At 38.4% G+C, this 27,278-nt stretch overlaps 1 protein-coding gene across 6 annotated transcripts in view; it reads left to right on the top strand.

Moving 5' to 3' along the window:
• oxr1a (oxidation resistance 1a) overlaps positions 1 to 27,278 on the top strand; it is a 321,181-nt gene that overhangs the window by 239,328 nt on the left and 54,575 nt on the right. For 3 of the 6 annotated variants that reach the window (XM_061949075.2, XM_061949061.2, XM_061949069.2), the window contains 3 exons: positions 11,814 to 11,896; positions 19,952 to 20,059; positions 25,992 to 26,105. In XM_061949075.2, coding sequence (XP_061805059.1) covers positions 11,814 to 11,896; positions 19,952 to 20,059; positions 25,992 to 26,105 — 305 coding nt within the window. The remainder of the gene's footprint in view (positions 1 to 11,813; positions 11,897 to 19,951; positions 20,060 to 25,991; positions 26,106 to 27,278) is intronic. The other 3 variants (XM_061949091.2, XM_061949099.2, XM_061949083.2) reach the window with 2 other exon arrangements.

The following is a 27,278-nucleotide window of genomic DNA, read 5'->3' as shown; positions in this document are numbered from 1 at the left end:
TAAATGTTCACAGGTGTACAATGCAACTCCTGATAGGAAGTCACCATTTGCTATGTTTGTCATATCTTTGTTACATGGGACATTGCACATTATTGAACATATAAAATGTACATTTTCCAGATTGTAGTCAAATGTTAATTTCCATCTGCCGTTCCCTGGCAGGCTGATGGCATATACAACAAGGTCCATAAAATGTTAAGTTAGACTGCACAAACATCAGACATAACATTACAATAAAATACACACTCCGATATATGATAATGAAAGTAAAATAAAATAGAGACCCACGTAAAAACAGTCAGTTGCTGCATGACCTGAGCTCAGGACAGATCAAGAATAAAGTCACCATAGAAGTTAAAGAGAAGTGCTATAGTGCTAAAGTGAAAGTGTGATACATTTCTGCATATAATAAGTGGGCTAAAGGAAGAAAATATTCCTAATATTCCAATCTTCCTTGGCCTCGTAAAGTTAAGGTGCTGGTATTACTGCACATAGCCCTATCTATTGCACAAGTACTTTGCATTAACACATGTGGTCATACATGGGAGATTGCACCAAACAAGCATACATAAGTGCATCTATGCATAAAATATTGCACAAAATGAATGCATACATGCCCTTCAGAATAGAAGTAGACATCCGTATCAATAGAAAGCCATATAAATGCATTGGAACTAATGGCAAATATATCTAGTTTTAATAAATATATATGCTCTTGTTCTCAATGATGGTGTATCACTTACAGTATAACGCATCATATTTGTTCATTTTTAATTGGTGCCACAGCGCAAAAGGGGTCATTTTAGGATACCTTTCCTATTTAACAGGTCTATGCCTTGTCCTTTGTATTTAACAAACTTTATTTACTCAGCGACATGTCATTTCTGTCTCCGTGGCCGCACATTTACAATGCTCTGCTCGCTCTATCCCACACAATAGAGTGATCAAGTTAATTATACGACTGGTTTTTATTTGAGCAAGCTTGCTGATAATATAATATGAAACTGGTGAGGAGCAATCACACAACAGTCATTGCATTACTCAAAAATGCCTACCATAACACCCCCCTGCCCCACTACCCCCACTGCTCTGTGTTACCAGCCAAGCTATTGGTGTATGTCTTTTATTTATTGCGGTTAGTCCTTGTCTGCTTTTTTTCAAGTGGTCTTTTGAGACTTTGGGACTATTGGTTTAGAAAATTGACATTTGCTGCGGTTGGTATGATATATTGCAGCTGGCTATGACTATAATAAGCAAACTTGGGCTTTTAATTTGGGCTTTTATGTGAGTTAAACATATTTGGATTGCTTGCTTTTGAGTTGCTTGTGATCCCCCTTTTACAGCTGTAGAATTTAGTTTAAAGGCCTACTGAAATGTGATTTTCTTATTTAAACGGGGATAGCAGGTCCATTCTATGTGTCATACTTGATCATTTCGCGATATTGCCATATTTTTGCTGAAAGGATTTAGTAGAGAACATCGACGATAAAGATCGCAACTTTTGGTCTCTGATAAAAAAGCCTTGCCTGTACCGGAAGTAGCAGACGAGTAGCGTGACGTCACAGGTTGTGGAGCTCCTCACATCTGCACATTGTTTACAATCATGGCCACCAGCAGCGAGAGCGATTCGGACCGAGAAAGCGACGATTTCCCCATTAATTTGAGCGAGGATGAAAGATTTGTGGATGAGGAAAGTGAGAGTGAAGGACTAAAGGGCAGTGGGAGCGATTCAGATAGGGAAGATGCTGTGAGAGGCGGGTGGGACCTGATATTCAGCTGGGAATGACTAAAACAGTAAATAAACACAAGACATATATATATACTCTATTAGCCACAACACAACCAGGCTTATATTTAATATGCCACAAATTAATCCCGCATAACAAACACCTCCCCCCTCCCGTCCATATAACCCACCAATACAACTCAAACACCTGCACAACACACTCAATCCCACAGCCCAAAGTACCGTTCACCTCCCCAAATTTCATACAGCACATATATTTCCCCAAAGTCCCCAAAGTTACGTACGTGACATGCACATAGCGGCACGCACGTACGGGCAAGCGATCAAATGTTTGGAAGCCGCAGCTACATGCGTACTCACGGTACCGCGTCTGCGCATCCAACTCAAAGTCCTCCTTGTAAGAGTCTCTGTTGTCCCAGTTCACCATAGGCCAATGGTAAAGCTTGACTGTCATCTTTCGGGAATGTAAACAATGAAACACCGGCTGTGTTTGTGTTGCTGCAGCCACCGGCCGCAATACACCGCTTCCCACCTACAGCTTTCTTCTTTGCTGTCTCCATTGTTCATTGAACAAATTGCAAAAGATTCACCAACACAGATGTCCGGAGTACTGTGGAATTTTGCGATGAAAACAGACAACTTAATAGCTGGCCACCATGCTGTCCCAAAATGTCCTCTACAATCCGTGACGTCACACGCAGACGTCATCATACCGAGACGTTTTCAGCAGGATATTTCGCGCGAAATTTAAAATTGCACTTTAGTAAGCTAACCCGGCCGTATTGGCATGTGTTGCAATGTTAAGATTTCATCATTGATATATAAACTATCAGACTGCGTGGTCGGTAGTAGTGGGTTTCAGTAGGCCTTTTAACTCAAATACTCTCATCTCAAAGCAGCCTTGCCCATTTAAAATTAACTAAAATCAAATTAATCCGTGCTTGGCCCTCCCAAAGCAACACAATTTTAACATATAATATGCCTTTAAAAAGACAAGCTTACTTTTACATAACAAATACTGTTTGAAAATCAATACAGTAGCATGTAGTACAAACAACTACAGTAGTTTTATTGTGTAGAATTTACTTTGGAGGGCAGACTTTTGCATTCTCCGTCCAGTGTTGCCAAGTCTGCGTATTATCCCCTTCGTATGAGCTACTTATTTTCATAGAACTGCTGCATGTTTTTCTCGTGGCATCTGGCAACACTTTGTCCGACATCTTTAAATGACGGACCGGAGAAGTCACTTCTAGGACGAAAACACAACAAGCGATTTGTTTGTCTGTCAACCCAAGCTATTGCTTGACTATCCAGTTTGTTGAGTCAGGACTAGACTGAGCAAAGTGATACGCAGCTTCTGCAGCTTCTCAGTATTTTTATGGATGAATGTTCGTTATTTGGCCGCATGTCCAGAGGCTCGCTGTAGCTTTTGTGATGCAGTCTGACTCCGCAGTAAGGCTCGATAACAGGTAGGACATACTAAATTTTGTTTGTCTGATTTGACCGTCCGTTTCTTCTCATTTGCACTAACTTTGTTTTAGTTCTGATTGTTTGAGGGAAGGATGTCGAGCTTGAGAGGCGATTCAACGCACACGTCAACCGTCTTAATCAAAAACTTTTGTTTGTTTCTTGATTAAAAGAAGCAGACACAGCAATGTGTAACAATATATTAACTCTCTATTGCTCAGTTTTGTTTGTTGTGTAAATTAGGCAGGAACAGCATCATGTAACAATATATTAACTCTATTACTCAAACGGCACAACCTTGTTACAAATATTACTTCAAACAACAGCCAAAAAGCTCGTAACTAAATAAAATCATATATAAATCCAATAATATGTAAATGCATCGCCATAAGGTAACACAATCAGCAATGTCAAAGTCCAGAGGCAGAAAGCATACTTTACCTATTTGTAAACTCTCTCTTTTAGCTCACTATTAGGAAAATGCAAGTTTAACAAACCACTAGAGTTCTGTTTGCAGACCACTTGCATTTTACAGGAATTCACAGCAAAATGAATGTTTAAAGGGGACCTACAGTATGATGATGTTCCTCTTTTCTGACTTGTTAATGCTGTTACAATGTTGGATACTGGTGTTAAACAATGCCAATACGTCAAATCATTAGGTTCAACCATTTGAACGTCAACTTGCACGCAGTTTTGGATGCATCTGAATGAGGTTTTTTTTAACCATGGGCCATTTGTGATGTCACAGATTGACGGACGTACTACAGCCTCCTCCCCCTCAGCTTAGCCAAGACTGCTTCTCTCAGCCTCCTTTGTTATTCCGTTTTGTTTCAAGCCCTCCCGCCTGCTCTGATGTCTATAAAATAAATACTTTTGTGTTTATTTGTCCACAACATTTTACACGGGACTGTTTTGTCAAGATGGGCCAGTACAGACTTGGATTAAACACTAAACTCTGACGAAAAAGACAGCGCCATTGTGACTTTACAACCTGGTTTGAAGGACCACAAGAGAGATGTTAATATAAAGTACTATTTTCATCTAATCTTGGCACGTGCACGTTAACACATAAGTACGACATGCAGTGACATCAATTCTGCTAAATGCAGCTTTTTTTAATGCGGTGATTATCATCTTCAAGATGTATATTCAAACAGTGTACATTTACAAAAAACAATTATAATTATCATACTTTTGGAGAGGGTGGTGTGTGGCGCGTCTCATTTGCAATCTAAAGGTAACGCCTCCACACATAAACCATTGGCAGACATATTCAGAAAGTTGGTTATAACTTTGAATGTGGTGTGAAATTTTCGCAACATTTACACCAAAAGTATATCCAGGACATATTATCTAGACCAGGGGTCGGCAACCCAAAATGTTGAAAGAGCCATATTGGACCAAAACTACAAAAACAAATCTGTCTGGAGCCGCAAAAAATTAAAAGCCATATTACATACAGATAGTGTGTCATGGAATTAAGAGGACTTAAAGGAAACTAAATGACCTCAAATATAGCTACAAACGAGGCATTATGATGCAATATGTACATATAGCTAGCCTAAATAGCCTGTTAGCATCGATTAGCTTGCAGTCACGCAGTGACCAAATATGTCTGATTAGCACTCCACACAAGTCAATAACATCAACAAAACTCACCTTTCATGCACAACCTTAAAAGTTTGGTGGACAAAATGAGACGGAAAAAGAAGTGGCATAAAACTAGAAAGTCAGAGAAAGTTATACATGTAAACAAACTACGGTGAGTTCAAGGACCGCCAAAATTAGTAGGACAAAACGGTGCTCGCCAAATACTGGAATCAGTGAAGCATGTTTAATTTAAACAGTGTGCTTTGTAACAATTAGGGAGGTTTGTCCTCCTACAGAAACCATATTAAAACAAAAATATATTTTTTTCCCCTCATCTTTTTCCATTTTTCATACATTTTTTGAAAAAACTCCAGAGAGCCACTCGGGCGGCGCTAAAGAGCCGCATGCGGCTCTAGAGCCGCGGGTTGCCGACCCCTGATCTAGACCAAAAGGAAGTGTGTTAAATGTAGGTTAAAATCATCATAGTTCCCCCCCTATAAGGCCTGAATTCTAAAAACAGTGAAACTAGGAAGCACGTCAGTTTTAACCATTCCTACTACAGTACCTGTGGTGGAGAGCTTTTGACTTACCAACCAACTGTTCAGGTTTTTTCTAATAATAACAGCTGGGGTGCGGGCTACTTAATCAACAGGCAGGAACAACAAGGGAGCAGAGGGAAATCTGCTGCTTGTGTATTCTATCAGACCAGGAGGGAATGTTAGTCACATAGTTGTTGACTCTCATGTTCCCTGCCAGCTTCAGTTTGTCATTGCTATGAACAAAATGCGGGAACTGTAAATTTAGCAACAACAGTGATTAATCCCTAGCAGATTGATAATCAAGATTACTGAAATTAGAGAATGAAAGAATATTCTTGGTTAATAAATGATTCCACTGTTATGTTTATCAGATGAATACATGCTGCATACTTTTTGTAAGTTGTTTACAAAGCCACAGCGAGCGCACATATTGGTAGCCTTTTTTGTTTACCTGACACACAGTCACACCTTTCATTGTCCGTGCAAGTCACGTACTGTTGTTTGCTCCTCTTACACTTGACCCTGTGTTATTGTAATTGAGGCCATTACCGAGCTAAGTAAAATGTTATTTATGGGGGAAATAGCCAGTGTTGTGGTAACTGGTGTTTTACCTGGATGAGCAGCAAATTGTTATTTTCCACTATACTGCTGAGAGAAAAACAACGTTTTTTTATTCTTTTCTCTTGATTGGCCAAGACCGCAAGCTTGTTTCTGCATGCACTTCTGGTCCCTCCACCTCTGTTTTCTCAATGCATGACAAGCAATATATCGGGGTTTTGGAGGGAGGGAAACAATGTATATCTGCAGAAGACAAATCATAGCTGGAATTCACTACACCTCACTATTGACAAGACCTTGCTTGACTGAAAATCAAAATTCCAATAAATCCCTGAGTGTTGACGGATCATAAGAAACAAACAAGCTGTGTTTTTTGAATTGAGGAATAGTTAAAAGGTGGTCTTATAATATACTACACAGACTACTAGAGTCTATTGAGTGAGATTGATTGTGTGGTTCAGTTGTGTAAAAAAATTGCCCCACTGTTGTATTGAGCTCTGGTTGTAAAAGAACACATTTTTAGTACAAAACTCAAAACCAAAACTCAAAACCAAAACGTTGCGTAAATGGTAAAGAAAAACAGACTACAATGATTTGCAAATCCTTTTCAATTTATATTCAATTGAATAGACTGAATATTTTAAAAGACAATTGAAAGACAAGATATTTAATGTTTGAACTGAGAAACTTTATTTTTTTTTTGCAAATAATCATTAACTTAGAATTTAATGGCAGCAACACATTGCAAAAGAGTTGACACAGGGCCATTTTTACCACTGTGTTACATGGCCTTTCCTTTTAACAACACTCAGTAAACGTTTGGGAACTGAGGAGACCAATTTTTGGAGCTTTCAAGGTGGAATTCTTTCCCATTCTTGCTTGATGCACAGGTTAAGTTGTTCAACAGTCCAGAGTCTCTGTTGTAAGATTTTAGGCTTCATATTGCGCCACACATTTTCAATGGGAGACAGGTCTGGACTACAGGCAGGCCAGTCTAGTGCCCGCACTCTTTTACTATGAAGCCACGCTGTTGTAACACGTGGCTTGGCATTGTCTTGCTGAAATAAGCAGGGGTGTCCATGATAACGTTGCTTGGATGGCAACATATGTTGCTCCAAAACCTGTATGTACCTTTCAGCATTAATGGTGCCTTCACAGATGTGAAAGTTACCCATGCGTTGGGCACTAATACCATCACAGATGCTGGCTTTTGAACTTTGCGCCTATAAAAATCCGGATGGTTCTTTTCCTCTTTATTCCGGCGGACACGACGTCCACAGTTTCCAAAAACTATTTGAAATGCGGATTCGTCAGATCACAGAACACTTTTCCACTTTGCATCAGTCCATCTTAGATGAGCTTGGGCACAGCGAAGCGTTTCTGGGTGTTGTTGATAAATGGCTTTCGCTTGGCATTGTAGAGTTTTAACTTGCACTTACAGATGTAACGACGAACTGTAGTTACTGACAGTGGTTTTCTGAAGTGTTCCTGAGCCCATGTGGTGATATCCTTTACACACTGATGTCGCTTTTTGATGCCTGAGGGATCGAAAGTCACAGGCATTCAATGTTGGTTTTCAGCCTTGCTGTTAACGTGCAGTGATTTCTCCAGATTCTCTGAACCTCTTGATATTACGGACCGTAGATGGTGAAATCCCTAAATTCCTTGCAATAGCTTGTTGAGAAATGTTGTTCTTAAACAATTTGGTCACGCATTTGTTTACAAAGTGGTGACCCTCGCCCCATCCTTGTTTGTGAATGACTGAGCATTTCATTAAAGCTGCTTTTATACCCAATCATGGCACCCACTTGTTCCCAATTAGTCTGTTCACCTGTGAGATGTTCCAAATGAGGGTTTGATAAGCATTCCTAAACTCTATCTTTTTTCCACTTGTGCCATCTTTTTTGAAACATGTTGCAGGCATCATATTCCAAATGAGCTAATATTTGCAAAAAATAACAAAGTTTTCTAATTCGAACGTTAAGTATTTTGTCTTTGCAGTCTATTCAATTGAATATAGGTTGAAAAGGATTTGCAAATCATTGTATTCTGTTTTTATTTACGATTTACACGTGCCAACTTCACTGGTTTTGGATTTTGTACTTGTACTGTCAATGACATATACTATTTGAGGTATGTCAGAAAAGTTCCAGGGTTAGTGTCACAGCGGATGCACTTCAAATCCAAACTACAACCTTTCCCCATTCATTTTAATCCGTCTGCAGTCTAATACACTTTCCAAGTCTTCTCTATCATGCACTTGTGAAAAGGTTATTCCAGGATCCTCAGCAGCCCTGAGAGGCGATAGTTTTGGAAGGACAACTTGGGGCTGCTTCACTCACATCCACTACATACTTCATTTTATCAAGGGGACTTTGTTTTGAAAACATCAATATGGCCATAATGACAGAGCTGTTGAGGTGTCTGGAAGAATCCTTCTAATAGTTCATGAAGGCATGGCAGAGAGGACTGAGAAATTGCAACAGACTCCTGAGAGATTACTTCCAAGGGGGAAAACTTGAAATATGTATTTTGTGACACAAGTCCTAGAACTTATATGATTCTTACAATACGCGTTCCTGACAACAGCATGTCAAAAATCACTGTTTAAATAGCATTCAAATTGTTTATTGCATTTGTGCCTCCTGAAATATCCAGTGAGAATGATGCCAACATGTTGATGGTTAGGAAAAAGATAAAACATGCTGAAGGACATTTAAATGCTGTAATGTCTGCACCCTTGCTTGAATATCAACATCACCAGAGGTTCATTCTTTAAAATCAAGAAAGCACTTTGTGGAACTATGTGCATCTCTAAAAGCTGGAATATTTAAACGACGGAGTCACGTATGTTTTTGTTACCAACTCCGATCGTATCCCACAGTATCATCTTCACAAAGATAAAATGCTTCCTAAAGCAAGAGTTCTTAACCTTTTTGACGTTGGGGCCCAACTTTTCCATTACAGAGAGGCCAGGGGACACATCCAATCTTATCACTGAATTAGTAATCTTACTCTAGATTTTAAGCGATATATATATAGATATAGATATATCTACCCTTACCTACTTACAGTTCAACAGCATAAACATTGTCAAATAATATGAAACTCCGTGTTAATCACAAACATGGCCGTAACTACGATTGACGACATGTAGGTCATGCCCTCCGTCTTTTTTTAATTGACAAAAAGAAGATGATATGACTGACTGCAAATGTACTTTGTGTAGCACATTGTGTGCGCTGTACAACATCATGCGGTAGATGATACGATCTTCGTCATGCACAGCCTGCTACAACTTAACAACATAACGCAATGAAGTTCACTTTTACTTTAAACATTATCCAATCTGAAATGTGCTATCAACATAAAATAAGCATTAAATCATACTGACGTAACAGTTTGTTTCACATGAATAACATTAATGTGAAACACTGTCGGTATGATAACGTTGTCGTGTCAGTCAGGTGCCGCTCCACCCTAAATGAGGAACAGGCACTCTGCGTAGGGCTTTGCGATCAGTGGGGGGGGGTCTATTTTGCGTGAAGAAGCACAATTCTTGAATAACAAGGCGCTTCATATAAAATTTTACCCCAAACGTATTCCTGGCCACGTCATGCTCTGACACTAATCAGATTATGTAGAAAAATGTTCTGCCTTCACTTCCGTTGGCTCCGTGGCATTAGTACTTGCGCTGCATAGCAGAAGGTCTTGGGTTCGAATCCCAGTTGTGGCAGAAATGTTGGTATGGTTTTTAAACTTGTTTTAATGATGTTAAAATTGTTTAATACGCTAAACTTCAGCATATCAATAAAAAATTGGACTGTTAAAAAATCATGCTGAATGTCAAAGATGTTAAATAATATAACATGTGATAGTTCTACCTCAATGAAAGCTTTTGTTTTTATATGGTACTGGGATATCCATGATTTCAGCCTCTAAAAGCTTCTCTTGGACAACCAATTCTTGACCTTGGTATTTGTTAAATCCTAGTTACGGCCATGATCACAAAGATTATTATCAAAGCTTAGGTCAGGCTAATTACAAAAATAAATACTAATCAAATATAATGCAAAAGAAGGGACTCAAAAAACTGATGAAATATAGTTACATTTAATAATGCAGTGCTAAAATAAATACATTCTAACTGAATTAATATTAAATAAAAATAATGTGTTTCTGAAATAAACTGTCAATAAAATTAAAGTGCAAAAGAAAATACAGCTTTTGATTGATTGATTGAGACTTTTATTAGTAGGTTGCTCCGCTTAAGTCATAATTTTTGCCCTTAAGAAACTTTTCTATGACTTTAGCTTTAGACTTCTTCTGTTAATTTGATATTGTCATTACTGCCATAAGTGGTAGAAACGTGTATTACAACTGAGTTCCTATGAGGCCCATACAGATTTTTTGGCAGCCTAACAATTCAGCCCTAAGGTTCAGAAACACTGTCCTAAAGCATTTCTGATTTTCAGGGTTTTCCACTTTCTGTGAGGTTGTCCTAAGCCCCACAAATAGCAACAACGTTGGTATATGACTCATAGTTAGAGCTTTCTGAGAGGCCCTATGGGTAATAAACAATTAAAGGACTATATTCGTCATGTGCACCACCAACAAAATACGAAATAGTAAGTCGAGCCGCCTGAGGTCACTCGGTCAATTAATATTAGAAAGAAAACATTTATTTCCTAAAAAGTTTATATGTTTGATTTAGGAACATACATTTACATCTTCACTGCCATAGCCTTATGTTTTATGTTCGATGTTTTAAGATTACTTGTGGGAGATTTTCTAGCTGCATAAGTGTTTACCGGTAATAGTCTAAATACTATAGCAATCAATGGGTTCAGTTACAGAAATAGCTGGGAGCAATAAATCTTAAGTTATGTCATTCTCAGCTTTTAATGGTAGCCAACACAACTGATGGCTTCAATTCTTTGTTTTTTGTTTTTTGTATTTTAGATAAGCTTTAAGCAATCTGCCCAATTCTGGAGTTATGCCTTTTATTATTAATAGTCAGGTCAAAAAATTATGTTTGCGGTTTGTGTATTAAAACAAATGATCTGTGATTGTGAATGAAGGTTGTATGAGACTATGTAGTTTGATCGACACGTAGCAGCCAACATTGGTACATTACATTACAGTATGTGCATGTTCATTGGTCCATTACACATGAAGTATTGTCACCACATAGAGGAAGTTAAGGATGTTAAAAAAACATCACAAAGTCAACATACTGTACAATTTTAAGCTTATGTTCATGCTTTATCAGCCCCAATCTTAGTTACTTTTATCTTACTTTTTTTTTTTAATCTTCATTCCTCCGTTTTAGGATCCCTCTTACAAATTCCTAAAAAAACCACCCGTTTCAAGTAAATATAATAGCTCTCATGTACTGCTTTTCCACAAAAAAACTCTTGTTTTCTTACCCAAACAAGAAGCAGAACGGAATCCTTCCCTCGTAATCATCCATCCCACAATGCTCCCTCCTCATATTTGTCTTGAGTATTATCACTTCCCAACGTCTTTGTCCCTTGTCAGTCCTATCAGCATTCAGATGCCCTAATGGTGTTCAGGTTTGGCAGAGGCAGCAGTGGGAGGAAAGCAAGGTGAACTGTTTTCAACAGATGTCATTGCTCTACATGGTGATCTAGGCAGAGAACACAGAGAGGCAGAGGACAGCGTGAGGGAGCGTGCAAGAGCAGGAGCGTAGAAGTCGAGCTAGAAGCAAAGAGAGAGAGGGAGAGAAAGCTGTCCGGCGCTCACAGCTCACAGCTCACATCTCTGGCTGGCGAGCTCACTGTTGACGAATGAGCTGTCTACCCACGGGGCTGGGAAACGGCAGCTTGTGACAAGCTGGAGAGAGAGGAACATGAATGTAATGCGTACCTTGCCTCGCCTGCTTACAGATACTGGCCAAAAGAAGACCCCAGAGAAGAAGGATGGGAGGCGCATGTCGTTCCAGAGACCCAAAGGGACCATCGAATATTCTGTGAGTATACCACACGGAGAAAACTCTGTGTAATGCCTCTTTCAAGTGTATTTGACCGTCTTCAGCTTCCTTGCTGCTGCTCTGTGTGTACGTCTGCTGCCAGTGGTTGTGTCGCTCTGATTAGCTACGCAGCGGATGTTTGTGTGTTGCACCGTGTCTAACCATGCTTGCTAGCTCATTAGTGTAGGTGAGAAGCAATTCTAGTCTTTAGCCAGTGCTGCACGTGTATCTGATGCTGAGACTATTTTTGTTTGTGTTTTTGTAAAGCATGAGAAGCAACTGTGTTTATCAGCTCCATGTTGCTCGCTGATATAGGAGGAGGTGATTTTTGATAATTCTGTATGTTTCTCTAGATAGAATAGAGGCAGACATGTAGGAACAATGATAACACGTGTGTTTTTCCATTCTCTCCATGCCACATATTGGCTGCATTCCACCACACAGCTCGCTCCGCTCATGAATGACCTTCCAACTGCGTTGTCATTTCTATTGATTTAGCTGTTGTTTAGGAGACGAGTGAAGCGGCGGGGCCGGGTTGTTGGGCTGGTGGTGGGGTCTCTTGTTCCACGAGTCTGCACTAAAAATGTAGCTTGTCTGTGCTTTGGCTTGTGTTCTTGAAATGACCCTCAAATGCAGCTGCAGTCAGACAGATTTTCCTCACCGCTCTCTGTGGCAACAGTGAGGAGTCGCATGCTGTGGCTCCGCTTGTTTTATATGACTGTCAGCTGAAGAAGGAAGCGAGCTAAAGCATGGTCTACTCCGGTTTATTCCCTCAAACTCTGCTCTTTCTGCTTCTGTTCATTCTTCCTGGGTGTACAGACTACAGGAAATAATGGGCATTTGCTGCCTTCTTCCGTCTCCGACACCTAAGCTACATCAGCACCACGTCCCTAACCTGTCAGTCATTCCAGACCTTCTAATTGACATGGCCCATGTTTACCTTGCTAAGGATTGTACAGCAGATTGTTGCTGCTAAATCAATATGTCATGGCCTCATGAGGAGTGGCACAAAAACATACAGGCTTATTAGTGATAAAACTAAATTTTACATTTGGCGTCAGAAAATTATTTACATATCTGAGCCATATACCAGCATTTTCATGTCAGCCGTCAATGTCACTCTTAATTTTCACATGTCCTTCCTTAATACCACCCTACCAGGTTGCTGATAGTGTGATAGATGGATTGAGCTCTGCCAATAATTGTCTTGTAGCCTGACATACAGCAGTAAGCTGGAGGCCAGCAAAGAGTTAAAAGACATAACCAAGGCTCTTTGTGCCTTACCGCCTCGCCGACATTGTGAGGGACACGTGGTCGGCAGTGACAGTGATTGAGGTACACCTTTATCTTAAACTCATCTCCTGTGCCGAGAGGCCGAACGGCTGCGTTTCCCTATTTTGCTTTCCGGCAGATAACTTTATAATCTATCTCCCAGCGTCTACAGGAAAATGGTGGGTTTCCTCCCATGCCTTCTTATCGATGCCATCTCCCTCCCCTCCCTCAACATCTACCTCACAGATGGGCTTCGTTCTCTACCCTTTTTCTTTTTCTTATTGAGAAATAACCTGAATAACTGCATCCCATCTGCCCGGACACTGATAACGGCAGTCCATTCAGTCACGTCCACCAATTGGCTGACCTGTATCCAATTGAACAGCGATTGAAGTCTGTGGGAACAACGGAGATAGATGAGGAGACAGAAAGATGCAGATAGAAGAAGGGCAAAGAGCACCTCATAGGTGAGCTACCCAAGGGAGGTTCTCACTGTAGCCATCGTATGGCAGAGAGGTCGCCCTCTCAAAGTCAAACTAAATGCAGCTCTGAAAGGAAGTGTATGTTACATCATTATGGCCCCACTGTAGCTGCTTCAGACTTTGATGTTGGATGTGACTAGAATTGAATGTGCCTTGACTACCCGATAAATGTGGATAGGTTTGAAAGAAAATTTCAATTTGATGCACTAGGTTTGCGCCACATAGACGATATACGTAATAAATGATATAAATGATAAAAATAGGGCTTTTAATACTATCGTTACATCGTGATATTGTGATAATGCAAGTTGATGACATTTTAGCTGTGCCCCGCAAATTTGACAGTGACAATCGAATGACCCTTTCTTCAACGTAATGTAGCGTCAACGCTAACGGCTAAATTCTAAGTCCGCAATCCCTGCCTCCATGGTGGCAAATGAACTTTGTGTCTTACAGTATGGTTTATGGTTTGAGTTTATTTTAAACATTCATACAGTTACTATATGATACATATTTCCAGTTTCTCATAACATGTCAACAGATTAGATAAGATTAGATAAAATTTGATTTAATCTATAAATTGTAAAGTTTTCAATAAATAGTTAAAAAGGTTGTAATTAATGATGAATAAGATTATCTCATTTTCCAATAAATTAAAAAAATATTTTCAAAATGTTTCTTCCTTGTACTTTGTAAACACTTTGAGTATGAAGTGAACAGTTTTGTAAACTGGATCATATCAGTACTTTGACTTAATCTGTTCCATAATTCAATTCCATTTACTGTCATACTAAAGGTTTTAAGTGTTGTACGTGCATACAAATGTTTTAAGTTATATTTTTCTCTAAGGTCATATTTTTCCTCTTTCGTAGCTGTGTATTGTTTGCTTTGTGCATAATTGTAGCTGTTTACAAATGCACCAAATCATTAAATTTCAGTATTTCCATCCATATTTCTAATTCAATAAATAAAGGGTTTTCACATTTTGTGTAGTGATGCTGGATGACTATTTGGCGTAAAAAACCAAGTTTATATCTGAATTAGTTATTAAACGATATGAACATTTTATATAGTGAGTAAAAATTGCTTTAGCCTAACTGTTGTTTTTCAAACTTATTTGCTCATATCTCAGCAGCAATTTAATGATGGAGGCTGGCCATTTTGTTCCATCTTAGGACCTCTCAGGAGTGTTTGTCTGCTAATTTGCTATGATAGGGCTTGGGAAACACAACAGTTATCAACAAATATGTGCCAATCAGTATATTGTCATTTAATGTTTAGTTATTACTCAATAAAAATAATATATTTAGCTGATGTACTGTTTTTTGAGCTTTCCTTTGATACAGCGCCTATCCCTTACAATGTTATTACACTTCCTGCTTTCAATCAATCAATCAATCAATGTTTACTTATATATCACCGGTGCAATGGACGTCGAGTGGATCTAGCATAATATTGTGAGCGTCCAGTCCATAGTGGATCTAATATAATAGTGAGAGTCCAGTCCATTTGAGCAATGTATGTCGCTTAAAGTATCATTGTGTCATGTAGCTCTTAAGAAAACACAAGTTGGACCAGATTTGACTTGATTTGCCTGGGTGCTGCAATCACAACCTGGCTGTATCTTAAATTAATGACTTGATTGCAAATAGGAAGAATTGAGTGTAGTTTTAAAAACAAACACGTTAGCGTTTGAAAAGAAATCGTCTCCTTGCTGTCATTTGATTGCTTTTTCTTTTGTGTGCCTATATTTGTGCTGGTAATTCAGTTAGAGGACTATCAAAGCTCAGACAGGCCTTTTAATCTGACACAAGGAGAAATCCATGAAGGAATCCCCTTGAGAAAAAAAATGACACAATGTTGTGACTTGTAGAGGCTCTAAAAGTAGACCTGCGTGTAAACTGCAAGGCTGTAGTTGCACAAGAGGCCCATACCATTCAGGCAGTAAAGACAAAGTCACCATGGCAACTGTCACACCAATCTTGGGATTCATCCATCATGAAATGCTTAGATATAGCATTATGGGTGATTAAACTTTATATTTAGTTTTATTTCAAGCTTGATTCACTGATTGTTGATTATGGTTTTACACTTGCTCTCCTTGCTCTGATATTCCAACTTAATGTTTCTACTCAGATGCCAACAGTCTTAAATTGAGCCATTAGTCTTTGACATAGCAGCCAACTGCCCTTTTTGAAGCCATCTCCTTAACCTTCAAGTAACGTGACCATTCGCTAAGTGTCAGTCATTCTTAAGATGGCTTCCACAACCTTTCTCTACCCTTCTGTCTGAGGAATAGATGGCACCATGAAGTAAGTTTAGTTATTCATTACCAGTTTTAGATGAACAATGGCTATTATCAATCCAAAGTATAAAAAAATACAGTATGATACTGCTGTCATTGAATGCTATGATCTTGAATGTGTTATTGCCTGCTTTTGCCCCCGTCCTATTCTCTTCTGTTAATATATCAGTAACAGGTCTGTGTCAATGTTTATCACCCTTCCCACTTAATAACCGAGTTAGCATAGCTAAAGTGCAATCAGGGGCTCAAATCTTTAAGTTTTGTTGCGATACCAACCATGTCACATTTGCTATCATAAGAGCTATTCAGCCAGTTTGGTTCTGAATATGTCAAGCCTTCGTTTCTAAAGCTAAAGCCAAAGGAAAATGGAAAGACTAATTGCCCCACCTATTGATTTTTTACCTCCCCATTATGACTTAACCGGACACCAGAGATTTGTTTGAAACAATATACTAGTAAACCAATTTTAAATGTCCTTTAAGGGTTAACTTAGGTTTGCATTAATCTTGTGCTGTGCACAAAGAAGCAGTAAAGCTAAAAATAAACAGTTCATGGATGAGCCGAGGGAGAATGGAATCGATGCTGTGTTGAAGCTGCCTAGATGAAACACTTGGACACTGTAGGCACCCTGCTGATCGGTAGCCCTTTATTAACCTCACTAAAAGACACGTTTGTCCTTGAAAAGAAAACCCAAAATTTCAGTTTTTTTACTAAGTGCACAGATGTAATCTTTATTTGCTGTTTGTGTCACTATTTCATAGACATGTTGTATTACATATTCCATAATCCACAAAAAGTTGTATTTCTTTTTGATCATTTTTAAGTATGTATTTTGGTGGATGTAGGAGTAGATAAATGTCAATGTTTATTTTACTTAGCTTCATGTTATTTGTCTTATTTACATGACAGAATGTAATTACATGGTTGCGCCTTGGCAGTTTCTTACTGCACCTTTTTCTTGAAATTAATTTATTTGCTTAAATATATAGGGGGAATTACAAATTTTTGATTGCAAGATGCTGCATTGAGCAGTTAAATAAAAATGTTATTCATGCAATTCAAAGGGGACTTATTATGATTTATGATAATTTAAAACACTTCCTTGTGGTCTGAATAATATGTAGTGGATATGCTTTTGTGTACATTTTGTGTACATTTCGCTCCACATTCACTTATAAACCCCGTTTTCGAGTCTGTCTGCAAGATGTTTGATTTTGGAGGTGTTCCCAGGTTGCAAATTGAACCATGTCCCACCGTCTCCAAAAGTATCATCAGTTATCTTTTGAAAATGTACATTCTTTAAATTTATGTCTTAAAGTCATCTGCGCATTTTTTTCCCAGACACTGTCTAAAATAAACTTCGTAAACATTATACAGATTCACCTGCACACTCGTCGATCGATTTAGATTCTGCATAAAAAAGCTGCTTTTATCAAACCTACATGTTGCTGTATGTTGCACGTCTGTGTTATGTGCATGCAAATTAGATTAAAATAATACTTTATCCTACCTTTTTTGTGTTTTTCCTCATAGCCTGAAGCAAAAGGGGAGGCGCTCCTCCACCTCTGGCTGAGAGCTTTACTTAAAGGGGTCATATTATATATATTTTTTCTACATTTAAAACACTTTCTTGTGATCTAAATAACATCTAATGGTGATGCTTTCATCGATGTTGTTTTACAGACTGTTTTCAAGCCGCTTTCTGACTGTCTTTTCGAAAGACGCCATTTTGTCAACGGTCTTAAATTAAGTGCCAAAACCCACCTCCAGTCCAAGCCCCTGTCTGTCTGACTGTCTTCTTCCCGTCAGCCATGTTGTCGTTTTAAGCGCTTCCATATCGAGTCTACTGACAGATATAAGTTAAAACTGTACGCTACAGTGAAGGATGCATATGCATGTACGAGCCAGTCTGTCCCACAACAAGATGATAGAGAGAAATAAGAAACCTTTGGACTGCAATTGATAAAAAATTGCAGACTCACACAAAGCTCATCAGGTAAACCACTACCATATATAGAGGTATCCACTGACGTAACCAAGGCAAAATATGTCACTGAAGTCTCCAATTTGTTTTTTAAATATCTCCGCCATGCCTCTGTGGTTTGAATTGAAATTGTTGGAATCCCAAATACAGAAAGACAGGTACCAACAGGTAAGAAAAGTTGGTTTTGCCTAATATTACCCCTTTATTGTCTACTGACGTGTTGACGTAGCCAGACTACAAAACGCCCGCAAACAGAGTCATCCAAAACCATGTACAAGCGATGCAAGAACCTTATTGTTTTAAGCTTTGTCATCTTTTAACACGCATATTCAACAACATAACAAAATTCATAAGTTTGAAAAGACTACATTTGTCATAGGTTCCCTATAATTATTCTAGTAGGCTCAATCTATGGAAAAGGAAATTTTTTTCCTTGTAAACTTATCTAATATGTTTCGTTCTCATATCATGCTTCTTGACATGATTGGAACCATTTTTAGTTTATTTAAACTCATTCATAAGTTATGGTCCCCCAAATCCTCATATAAAATGTGATATGTAGACAAGAAAAGTGTTCCTTCTGCAAAGACCCAGTATCTAGTACTTTTTTTATTATAATTGGCACTTTATCACCCAGAGCCACATCAATATATGAAACCAAATTGGAACCAAAATAGCTCCTGACCTCTGACTGGGATGTGTGCTCCTCCACCGTGTCAATATTGAATTTAATGTGTCTCTTAGGACAGGCGTAGACATGATCCCCAACCGCTTCATGTGTGACAGTCCAATGAATCTGCGTCACTAATGTTCCAGCTTGTCTCTCGTGGTTCCCCTCTGGTTAGCCATCGTCCTGTGACCGACTATACAGTCTGTTTGTGTGTGTTTGTCCAAGAATAAATGTCTGGCAACAATCAGTCATGACTAGTATGTTGAAGTTCCCATGCACCATGCACGTACTCAATCACTAAACGGCAAAACACATGTACATGACTGTTACAAACAAATTGCCAGTAACCTGCTCTGATTATGCATTGCTCTGCCTGTCTGCTTCTGATGGTTTCTTTCCCTTGAGCTTTTTTTATTTTATTTATACAATATTTCTCACACAGACATGGTTGTCATCCTCATTTGGAGAGTAGAACCTCCCACTGGGCATGTTAGAAGCTTCACTGGTTCAGGCAAGCACCTCTCTGCTGTCTGCCTGTTAACTGGTGGGGACATGTAAATGCACCTGGGTCACTCTGCAGGGTGCAACAGCTGATCTCTCTATATAATAACTAAATTGAGATAAAGTACACAGTGATACTATACTCGCTATAAATACAACTTACCTACCATGTCCAAATCACTGATACCAAAAAGTGAGATGCTGCTTCTCCGAAGGCAACCAATCCTGTAACTTTTTTTTCAGCTTTGGCTTATTATATGCATTGTGTATGTATTTTCATAGATTTTTGTTACTTAGAGTATTTGGTTTTATTAGGGCATATCGTACATGGCTGGCCCATGTATTTGAAGGCTGATAAATCTATTGTGTTGCTGGGATAGACACACACACTTATACATGTTTTTGAATTGTGTGAGGAAGCTGTACCCATAGAGTCCATGTAAGCACAGAAGGACACACATAAATCCAGCACATAAAACACGCAATACACATTATTTTAAGTAAATGCTTTTGAATGTATAATTCTGTAACCCTTATGTTTTTTTGTTGTTGTTTTTTTATCTCACTGACAATGCCTTATGGTTAAAAACATAACACAAGATTGCTGCTGACATTTATGTCGCTTCATATTTTTGCCAGTAGCTGTGCATCCCATGAGAACCTTTTTCCCGGTCAACAATCTCAATTTGCATAACTTTGCAAACTCAAGCAAGAAAATAGAACAAGCCATTTTCAAAGTAATAATTGTCTTTCCTTTTGCTTTCCAAACTCAGACCTTTATGGAAATGCCCTAAAAAAAAAAAGGATTTCATGTGATTTTCTGTCCTTTCTCTTGGTCCAGGTGGAATTACGGGACACATTGAACAGCATTGCTCTCAAGTTTGACACCACACCCAACGAGCTGGTTCAGCTGAACAAGCTATTCTCCAGGGCAGTTGTGCCTGGCCAGGTGTGAACACGCCGTGCACGCCTTCACAAATATAACGTGAACCATCCTTTCATCACTGTCTTGCATCAGAATTGCGATCGCGGCCATTCACTCACTGCCCGATTTCATAATATCCCAACTCCATCCATCCATCTTCTTCCGCTTATCCGAGGTGGGGTCGCGGGGGCAGCAGCCTAAGCAGGGAAGCCCAGACTTACCTCTCCCCAGCCACTTCGTCCAGCTCTTCCCGGGGGATCCAGAGGCGTTCCCAGGCCAGCCGGGAGACATAGTCTTCCCAACGTGTCCTGGGTCTTCCCCGTGGCCTCCTACCGGTCGGACGTGCCCTAAACACCTCCCTAGGGAGGCGTTCGGGTGGCATTCTGACCAGATGCCCGAACCACCTCATCTGGCTCCTCTTGATGTGGAGGAGCAGCGGCTTTACTTTGAGCTCCTTCCGGATGACAGAGCTTCTCACCCTATCTCGAAGGGAGAGCCCTGCCACCCGGCGGAGGAAACCCGTGATCTTGTCCTTTCGGTCATAACCCACAGCTCATGACCATAGGTGAGGATGGGAACGTAGATCGACCGGTAAATTGAGAGCTTTGCCTTCCGGCTCAGCTCCTTCTTCACCACAACGGATCGATACAGCGTCCAACTCAATTCACACTTTTCACTCACCTTTAGCCCACCATTTGTTTGTGAGTAGTAAAGTAGTCAGGGTGCACGCTACACATACTAAAGCTATTCACAATAAAACAGGCCTTATGTTGTGCATCTTTGCCTACTCATAGTATACAACTAGTACATGACAATATAAAAAAGAAGGAAGCCAGATTAGCAGAATGTTCCCTGTTTTAGCCAATAATATATAGTTCCCTTTCTCATACCCAAACAGCTATTTGGTTTACCTTCGGCCAAGGTTGTTCTTAATAAAAAATTTTTTTAAGAAATCACACTATTTTTTAGTATTATTAGACTTGTCATTGTCTTGTTCTGCGTTTAAAAAGACAAATCCTCCAACAGTCTTTCTGCTGATATTATGGCAGTTTCCGGGAGTACAATGAGGAATGTTTTAATGCAATTAAAGAGAAAAAATAATCCATCACATTAAAAAAAAAGTGGCACGCATGATCACCCCACAATACATTCATGCACATAATAAAGGACAAGTCAAAAGAAAAGTCAATTGATTAATCATAATCTTACGCGATATAGAGGATATACAAACATCCAGGAAGTATTCACAGCGCTTCACTTTTTCCACATTTTGTTGTTACAGCCTTATTCCGAAATGGAATATATTCATTTTTGTTCTCCAAATTCTACAAATATTACCTCATAATGACAATGTGAAAAGGTTTTTTTCTTTAAATTGGCAAATGTATTAAAAATTAAAAAAATTAACAAGTGTTCACAGCATTTGCTCAGTGCTTTGTTCATGTGTCTTTGGCAGCAATTACAGCTTTAAGTCTTTTTGAATACGACACCACAAGTATGGCAAACCTATCTTTGGGCATTCCTCTTTACCCATTCCTCTTTGCAGCACCTCTCAAGCTCCATCAGGTTAGATGGGAAGCATTGGTTTTCATCCAGGATATCTCTGTACATTGCTGCATTCATTTTCGTCTAGTCAAGGAGGTGACCAAAAACTTTATGGGTCACTCTGTCATAGCTACAGCGTTCCTCCGGGGAGAGAGGAGAACCTTCCAGAAGGAAAACCATTTCTGCAGCAAACCACCAATCAGGCCTATATGGTATAGTGGCCAGACGGAATCAATTTCTTAGTAAAAAGTTTGCCAAAATGCACCTGAAAGACTCTCAGACCATGAGAAACAAAATTCTCTAGTCTGATGACACAAAGATTGTACTCTTTGGCGTGAATGCCAGGCGTCATGTTTGGAGGAAACCAGGCACCCTTCATCACCAGGCCCATACCATCCCTACAGTGAAACATGGTGGTGGCAGCATCATGCTGTGGGGATGGTTTTCAGCGGCAGGAACTAGGAGACTCTTCAGAGTAGAAGGAAAGATGAATGCAGCAATTTACAGAGACATCCTGGATGAAAACCAACGCTTCCCATCCAACTCAATGGAGCTTGAGAGGTGCTAAGAAGAGGAATAGGCGAAACTGCCCAAAGATAGGTCTGCCAAACTTGTGGCATCGTATTCAAAATGACTTTAGGCTGTAATTGCTGCCAAAGGTGCATCAATAAAGTATTGAGGAAAGGCTATGAATACTTACGTACATGGTTTTTTATTTATTTCTAATACATTTGCAAACATTAAAAAAAAAAATGTTCATATTGTCATTAAGGGATATTGTCTGTATGATTTTGAGAACAAAAATTATTTTACTCCATTTTAGAATAAGGCTGTAACATAATAACATTTGTAAAAAGTGAAGTGCTGTGAATACTTTCCAAATGCACTGCAAATGATATACATATGGCCGACGATAGAGCATTTAATACTATTTTTTAATTGTGATAATGCATGCTTAGGGATGACACGGTATGAACATTTCTTATCACGGTTATTGTGACCAAAATCATCACGGTTATCATTATTATCGAGGTATTTTTAAATGTGCTAAAAAAATTTAAAAAGTACTTATACCAAGTTTAAAATTAAAAAAAACCTAACACATTCAAAATTATTTCCTTTGTAGAATAAACATTGTTGTTGATAAGAATACTGTTTCATATACCTCAAGTAGAAATTGAAAGTGCATATGAAAGCAACAAAAGCAATGTAAACAAAGAAATATGGCAAAAACTAAATAGTAACAGATAAATAAAAATACATGTGAAAATTGTGCAACATAGCATCTTATGGACATAAAATATGATCAAATGTAAGAATTTTGCAAGATGGCACCTGACGGCCATTAGACGTAACTGTACTTTTTGTCCATATAGATAAAAATAGTGTTCATGAATGAGATCTAGTCTTAACATAGAGCTACAGGGTTATGGCAAAATAATAATCAAATTTTTTTTTTATCAATATTGAAATCACGATTATTCATTATGTTAGGTCAAACAGTGTTGGGGTGTGAATGCGACGCTTTCATGTAATTTGTAATGTCTAATAAATAGGCTTTCGATAAACGTTATCCATATAGTTAGACAAATGTTTGTTTTTTTGTTCATCAATAGTATCAACTTGTCAGCTTTTCCTCATTACATGATGCTTTTATCTCTATTTTTACATTTTAATAGAGAGAGGTATTTTTTTAAATTTATGTACATTTACATATACTAAATGTATGTACATGTATATACATGTATCGGGACATATCCATTAAGTATGTACATGTATATACATGTATCGGGACATATCCATTAAGAGTTTAAGCAGAAATATGTCGTATAGGAATTAACTATACATCATAAAACATTAACAAAATGCTATGTCCCATGAATAGTTTTTAAAGTAATAACTTTGTGAAACGGAAAAAACCTACATGTGATGTAAAAAAAACATGTTTACTTTTTGATATCTATATAAAACACAAAGCAGTTTGGCCAATGAAGGTAAAGTCAAATTAACAAGCTTTGTTCTTCTCCAACAACACCCTGTGGTTCAGTGCAACAGTTGGGCCAACAAAAATAAACCAATCTAATACACACTCTTGGTGCCTTACTGACAACTCAGCCCTTTCGATGAGATGCCAAAACATTTTAGTGGGTATTGATGTTATTGTAACGCCAACTAAGTTAGCAGTTAAACAAAGAATAAGTACCGGTAACCATCCCAGTGAAAAAACGGAAAGACTTTATAAACAAGTTGTAGCAACTTTCCTACACATCGCCTGCTGCATGGTTACTCTCGGTCACAGCAACTGAGTGAAGGATGATGTGTTGCACTTTCAAAATGAAACTGCAACATCAAATATTTTTCTTCCCCGATGTTCATTTTTGTGTGCCACAAATTTGTCTGTCTTCAATATTGTCCACACATGTCGCCATCTAATAACAGAAGTGCGCTCTACAACACATGCGGAGACTCCACGGAAGTGGAAGCAAGTGAAATGAAGTAAAACAAAGCGATCGACTTCGTTTACTAGGGAAAATCTCCGGAGCAAGGTCGTGTAGATGCCGCTATGTTTTTTAAAGCCAAACGGCATGAGTGCGCAGGCGCCGGCGCTGCTGCGACTCTGTTTCCAGAAAGTTTCTAAAATGCATAATTAAATGACAGGTTTTCGGTAATTAAAAATTTCAACAGTATAATTAACCGCCTGGAATTTTACCGCAGTTTTTCAATATACCGTTTTCCGTTACACCCGTAAGCATGCTGATTAAAATTTGAGCGCGATAAGCAAACAAATGCGTCCTCAGCGCACCTCGCCAGCAGCTAATGTCCCTACACAGTGCAAAGCCACTTCCAAGTTAGTAATTATCTCCATCATGGTGCCAAATAAACTGTTTTTTTTACAAATATCAATTATCCCTGGAGTACGAGGAATAGCTAAACATGCTATACGACACACCTAAAGAGGATATGCTAACCGCAAGCTAGAGCTCTGAATGTAAACAAAGGTCGGCAGATTGATACAAATATCAACAGTAACGATAGCAAGTATAGTATCAGTATATTGGCGATGCTACTACAGTAGTTGCATTGTGCATCGATATTTTTTATTATTAAAAAAATTTATTGACATGTTTCTTATTGTTTACAAACTTAGAAAAAAAAGTCACTGGACAATGTAGGGCTTAAGGGCAAAAACCAAAGGATTTAAATCAGAGCCAATAGTAAAAAAAAAAAAATTAAATATTTAAATGATATTGTTACACTGCCATCTTGTGTTTTTGTCTAATTGTAATTGTAATCAAAACTTCAATCATTCAATGACTTTAAAAATTCTAAGTTCCGTATTTTTCGGACTATAAGTCGCAGTTTTTTTCATAGTTTGGCCGGGCTCCAGTGCGATTTATATATGTTTTTTTCCTTCTTTATTATGCATTTTCGGCAGGTGCAACTTATACTCCGGTGCGACTTATACTCGGAAAATACGGTACTTGGTATTGGGTCAATACCCACATTTGTAGTATAGCCCAAAATAATAATAATAATAATAATAAGTGCTTAAAACATTTCAACAGAAGTGTAGCTAGAACCATGTTACAACAGAAAGTAAGCAGATATGAATAATAAATTAGCTAGTAGATTAATATTAGTTTTGAGAAAATAATACAACTGTAAATTATGCAATATGTTACCGTGTACATCAGCAGCCAAATTAGGAGCCTTTTGTAGCCTGTTTTTATCATTTACATAACCAATATCATATCATGATGGATATATAGTTGTCTCAGAAGGCTGCAATATATATCGCGGTATAGATTGTAGGCCATATTGCCCATCCCTAACAGCAAATCTGCCAGGGCAAGTTAATACTGCTGCCCTTGCCGGCGAGGCTCGCTGAGCGATGGAGAAAGTAAGGAGGATGTGTCGGCTGTCATGTCTGAGTCTGAGCCTGAGTCCTTTTGTGAAATGGCAGCGTTAGTTTTTGATGCAACAGTTTTTTCCCCCCCTATTTAGCCTTAAAATCGCATGTTAGTGTGAATTGGGAGGCACATTTTTTGTGCAGTTTTATTAGTATGCCATGTACAGTATATTAAATCCTATACAAACTTTTTCGTTTTGCTTTGTTTCTATTTCTTTGTCTAATCTTTATTTTATATTTACACTTCCCTTTTCAACTAATATTAATCACACATTTAGTAGTGTATGAGCCGTGTTGACACATTCCAGTTCATCTATTTAAATTCAAATGTGTTCGTACTGATTACCAACTTGTAATACATATACAGTAGTTAGGCAATGTTTATATACGCATACAGTATGTCCTCCCCAATCTTCCCTTGTGCATGCATGCACATGAGGTGCACATGCGTGTTTGCGCAAAGGCAACGTCTGTGTAAACACAGACATGTATTGTTTGCAGGTTTTGTATGTTCCTGATCCTGAGTACGTCTCCAGTGTTGGAAGCTCTCCTTCCCTCAGTCCCATCAGCCCCCTCTCTCCCACCTCTTCAGAAGCTGATTTAGAGAAAGTGACGGTATGTTGACCACACCGCTGATGCATAATCCCATACACTAGTAAAGTATTGATAACCTTGAGCTTCATGTGAGTCAAATTAAAGTGCTGCCTTTATACAGTATGTGTATATGTGTTCCCATATAACTCATGTCTGCGGGCAGCTGACTTGTTAATCTATTCTTCAAAGTCAAACTCAAATAAAGTGAGTCTACACCCTACATACAGACTTGACAATGTACACAAAATAGTGTTGACCCAAAGGCGTGTGGTTCTACACCTGTTAAACACACACAGTTGCACATAGACATGGTACATAATCTGGGTGTTTAACAGCACAGTGATAAGAACGTTGAACATTCAGAATGACACCACGTTGTCAAGGACAGAAAAAAAGTTCAAGAAACAATGAAATACCTTGGCCTGTCAAAGTTAATGCGATAACGAGTTAATGAAAATTTCCTTTGACACAATTTTTTCAATCACAGATTAATTGCATGACCAAACATCTTTGACAATTGAAGCATGATTGTAACAATTCACATTTTCAGTTATTAATTTGCTGAGCTGGTCGTGCAGCTCCACCCGTCTGAATGCAAGCGTTTTAGCAACAAGGGATGCAAATTCTGTCGCTGATACAAAATCTGGCATGACACCAGCATACTCAGGTCTTTTTTTACTGACAGTAAAAGAGTGTTTATGTCCATTTTGTGTTAAGCTTTTTTTTAAAGCAAAATGTTTAACACTAAAATATTTGCATAAATTAAACAAATTGCCAGTCAAACGTTGATAGTAATAAAAAAATAAAAATGAGCACTTATTGAAGATAAAAACGTATATATATATCTGCGATTATCGCAACTAATTACAAAGTAACTATGCACAAAATGCAATTAATTGCGTTTAAATATTTGAATCTTTTGACAGCCCTGAAAATAGCCTGTAATTCTAAGGGCATATTGAAGAATAAAATACACTTTGTGGATGGGATGTGATGTGTGTGTAATATTCTGCATTCATTATTTACTAGAAAATATATATTATTGGGTTGTTATTGCACTCAATGCAATAGTTTCCTTGTGCTTTTGTAATATGCTATTTAATTAATTTTTTTTATTTCAAAACACAGAAAAAATATATTCAAACAGTTGTGCACAACATCTATAATTGACATGTAAACACCGAGGGCACACTG

Source organism: Nerophis lumbriciformis, linkage group LG04 (genome assembly GCF_033978685.3).
Source record: "Nerophis lumbriciformis linkage group LG04, RoL_Nlum_v2.1, whole genome shotgun sequence".
NCBI classification, from domain to species: domain Eukaryota; kingdom Metazoa; phylum Chordata; class Actinopteri; order Syngnathiformes; family Syngnathidae; genus Nerophis; species Nerophis lumbriciformis.
The sequence above is the reverse complement of the archived record's forward strand: the minus strand, read 5'-3'. Positions and strand labels throughout refer to the sequence as shown.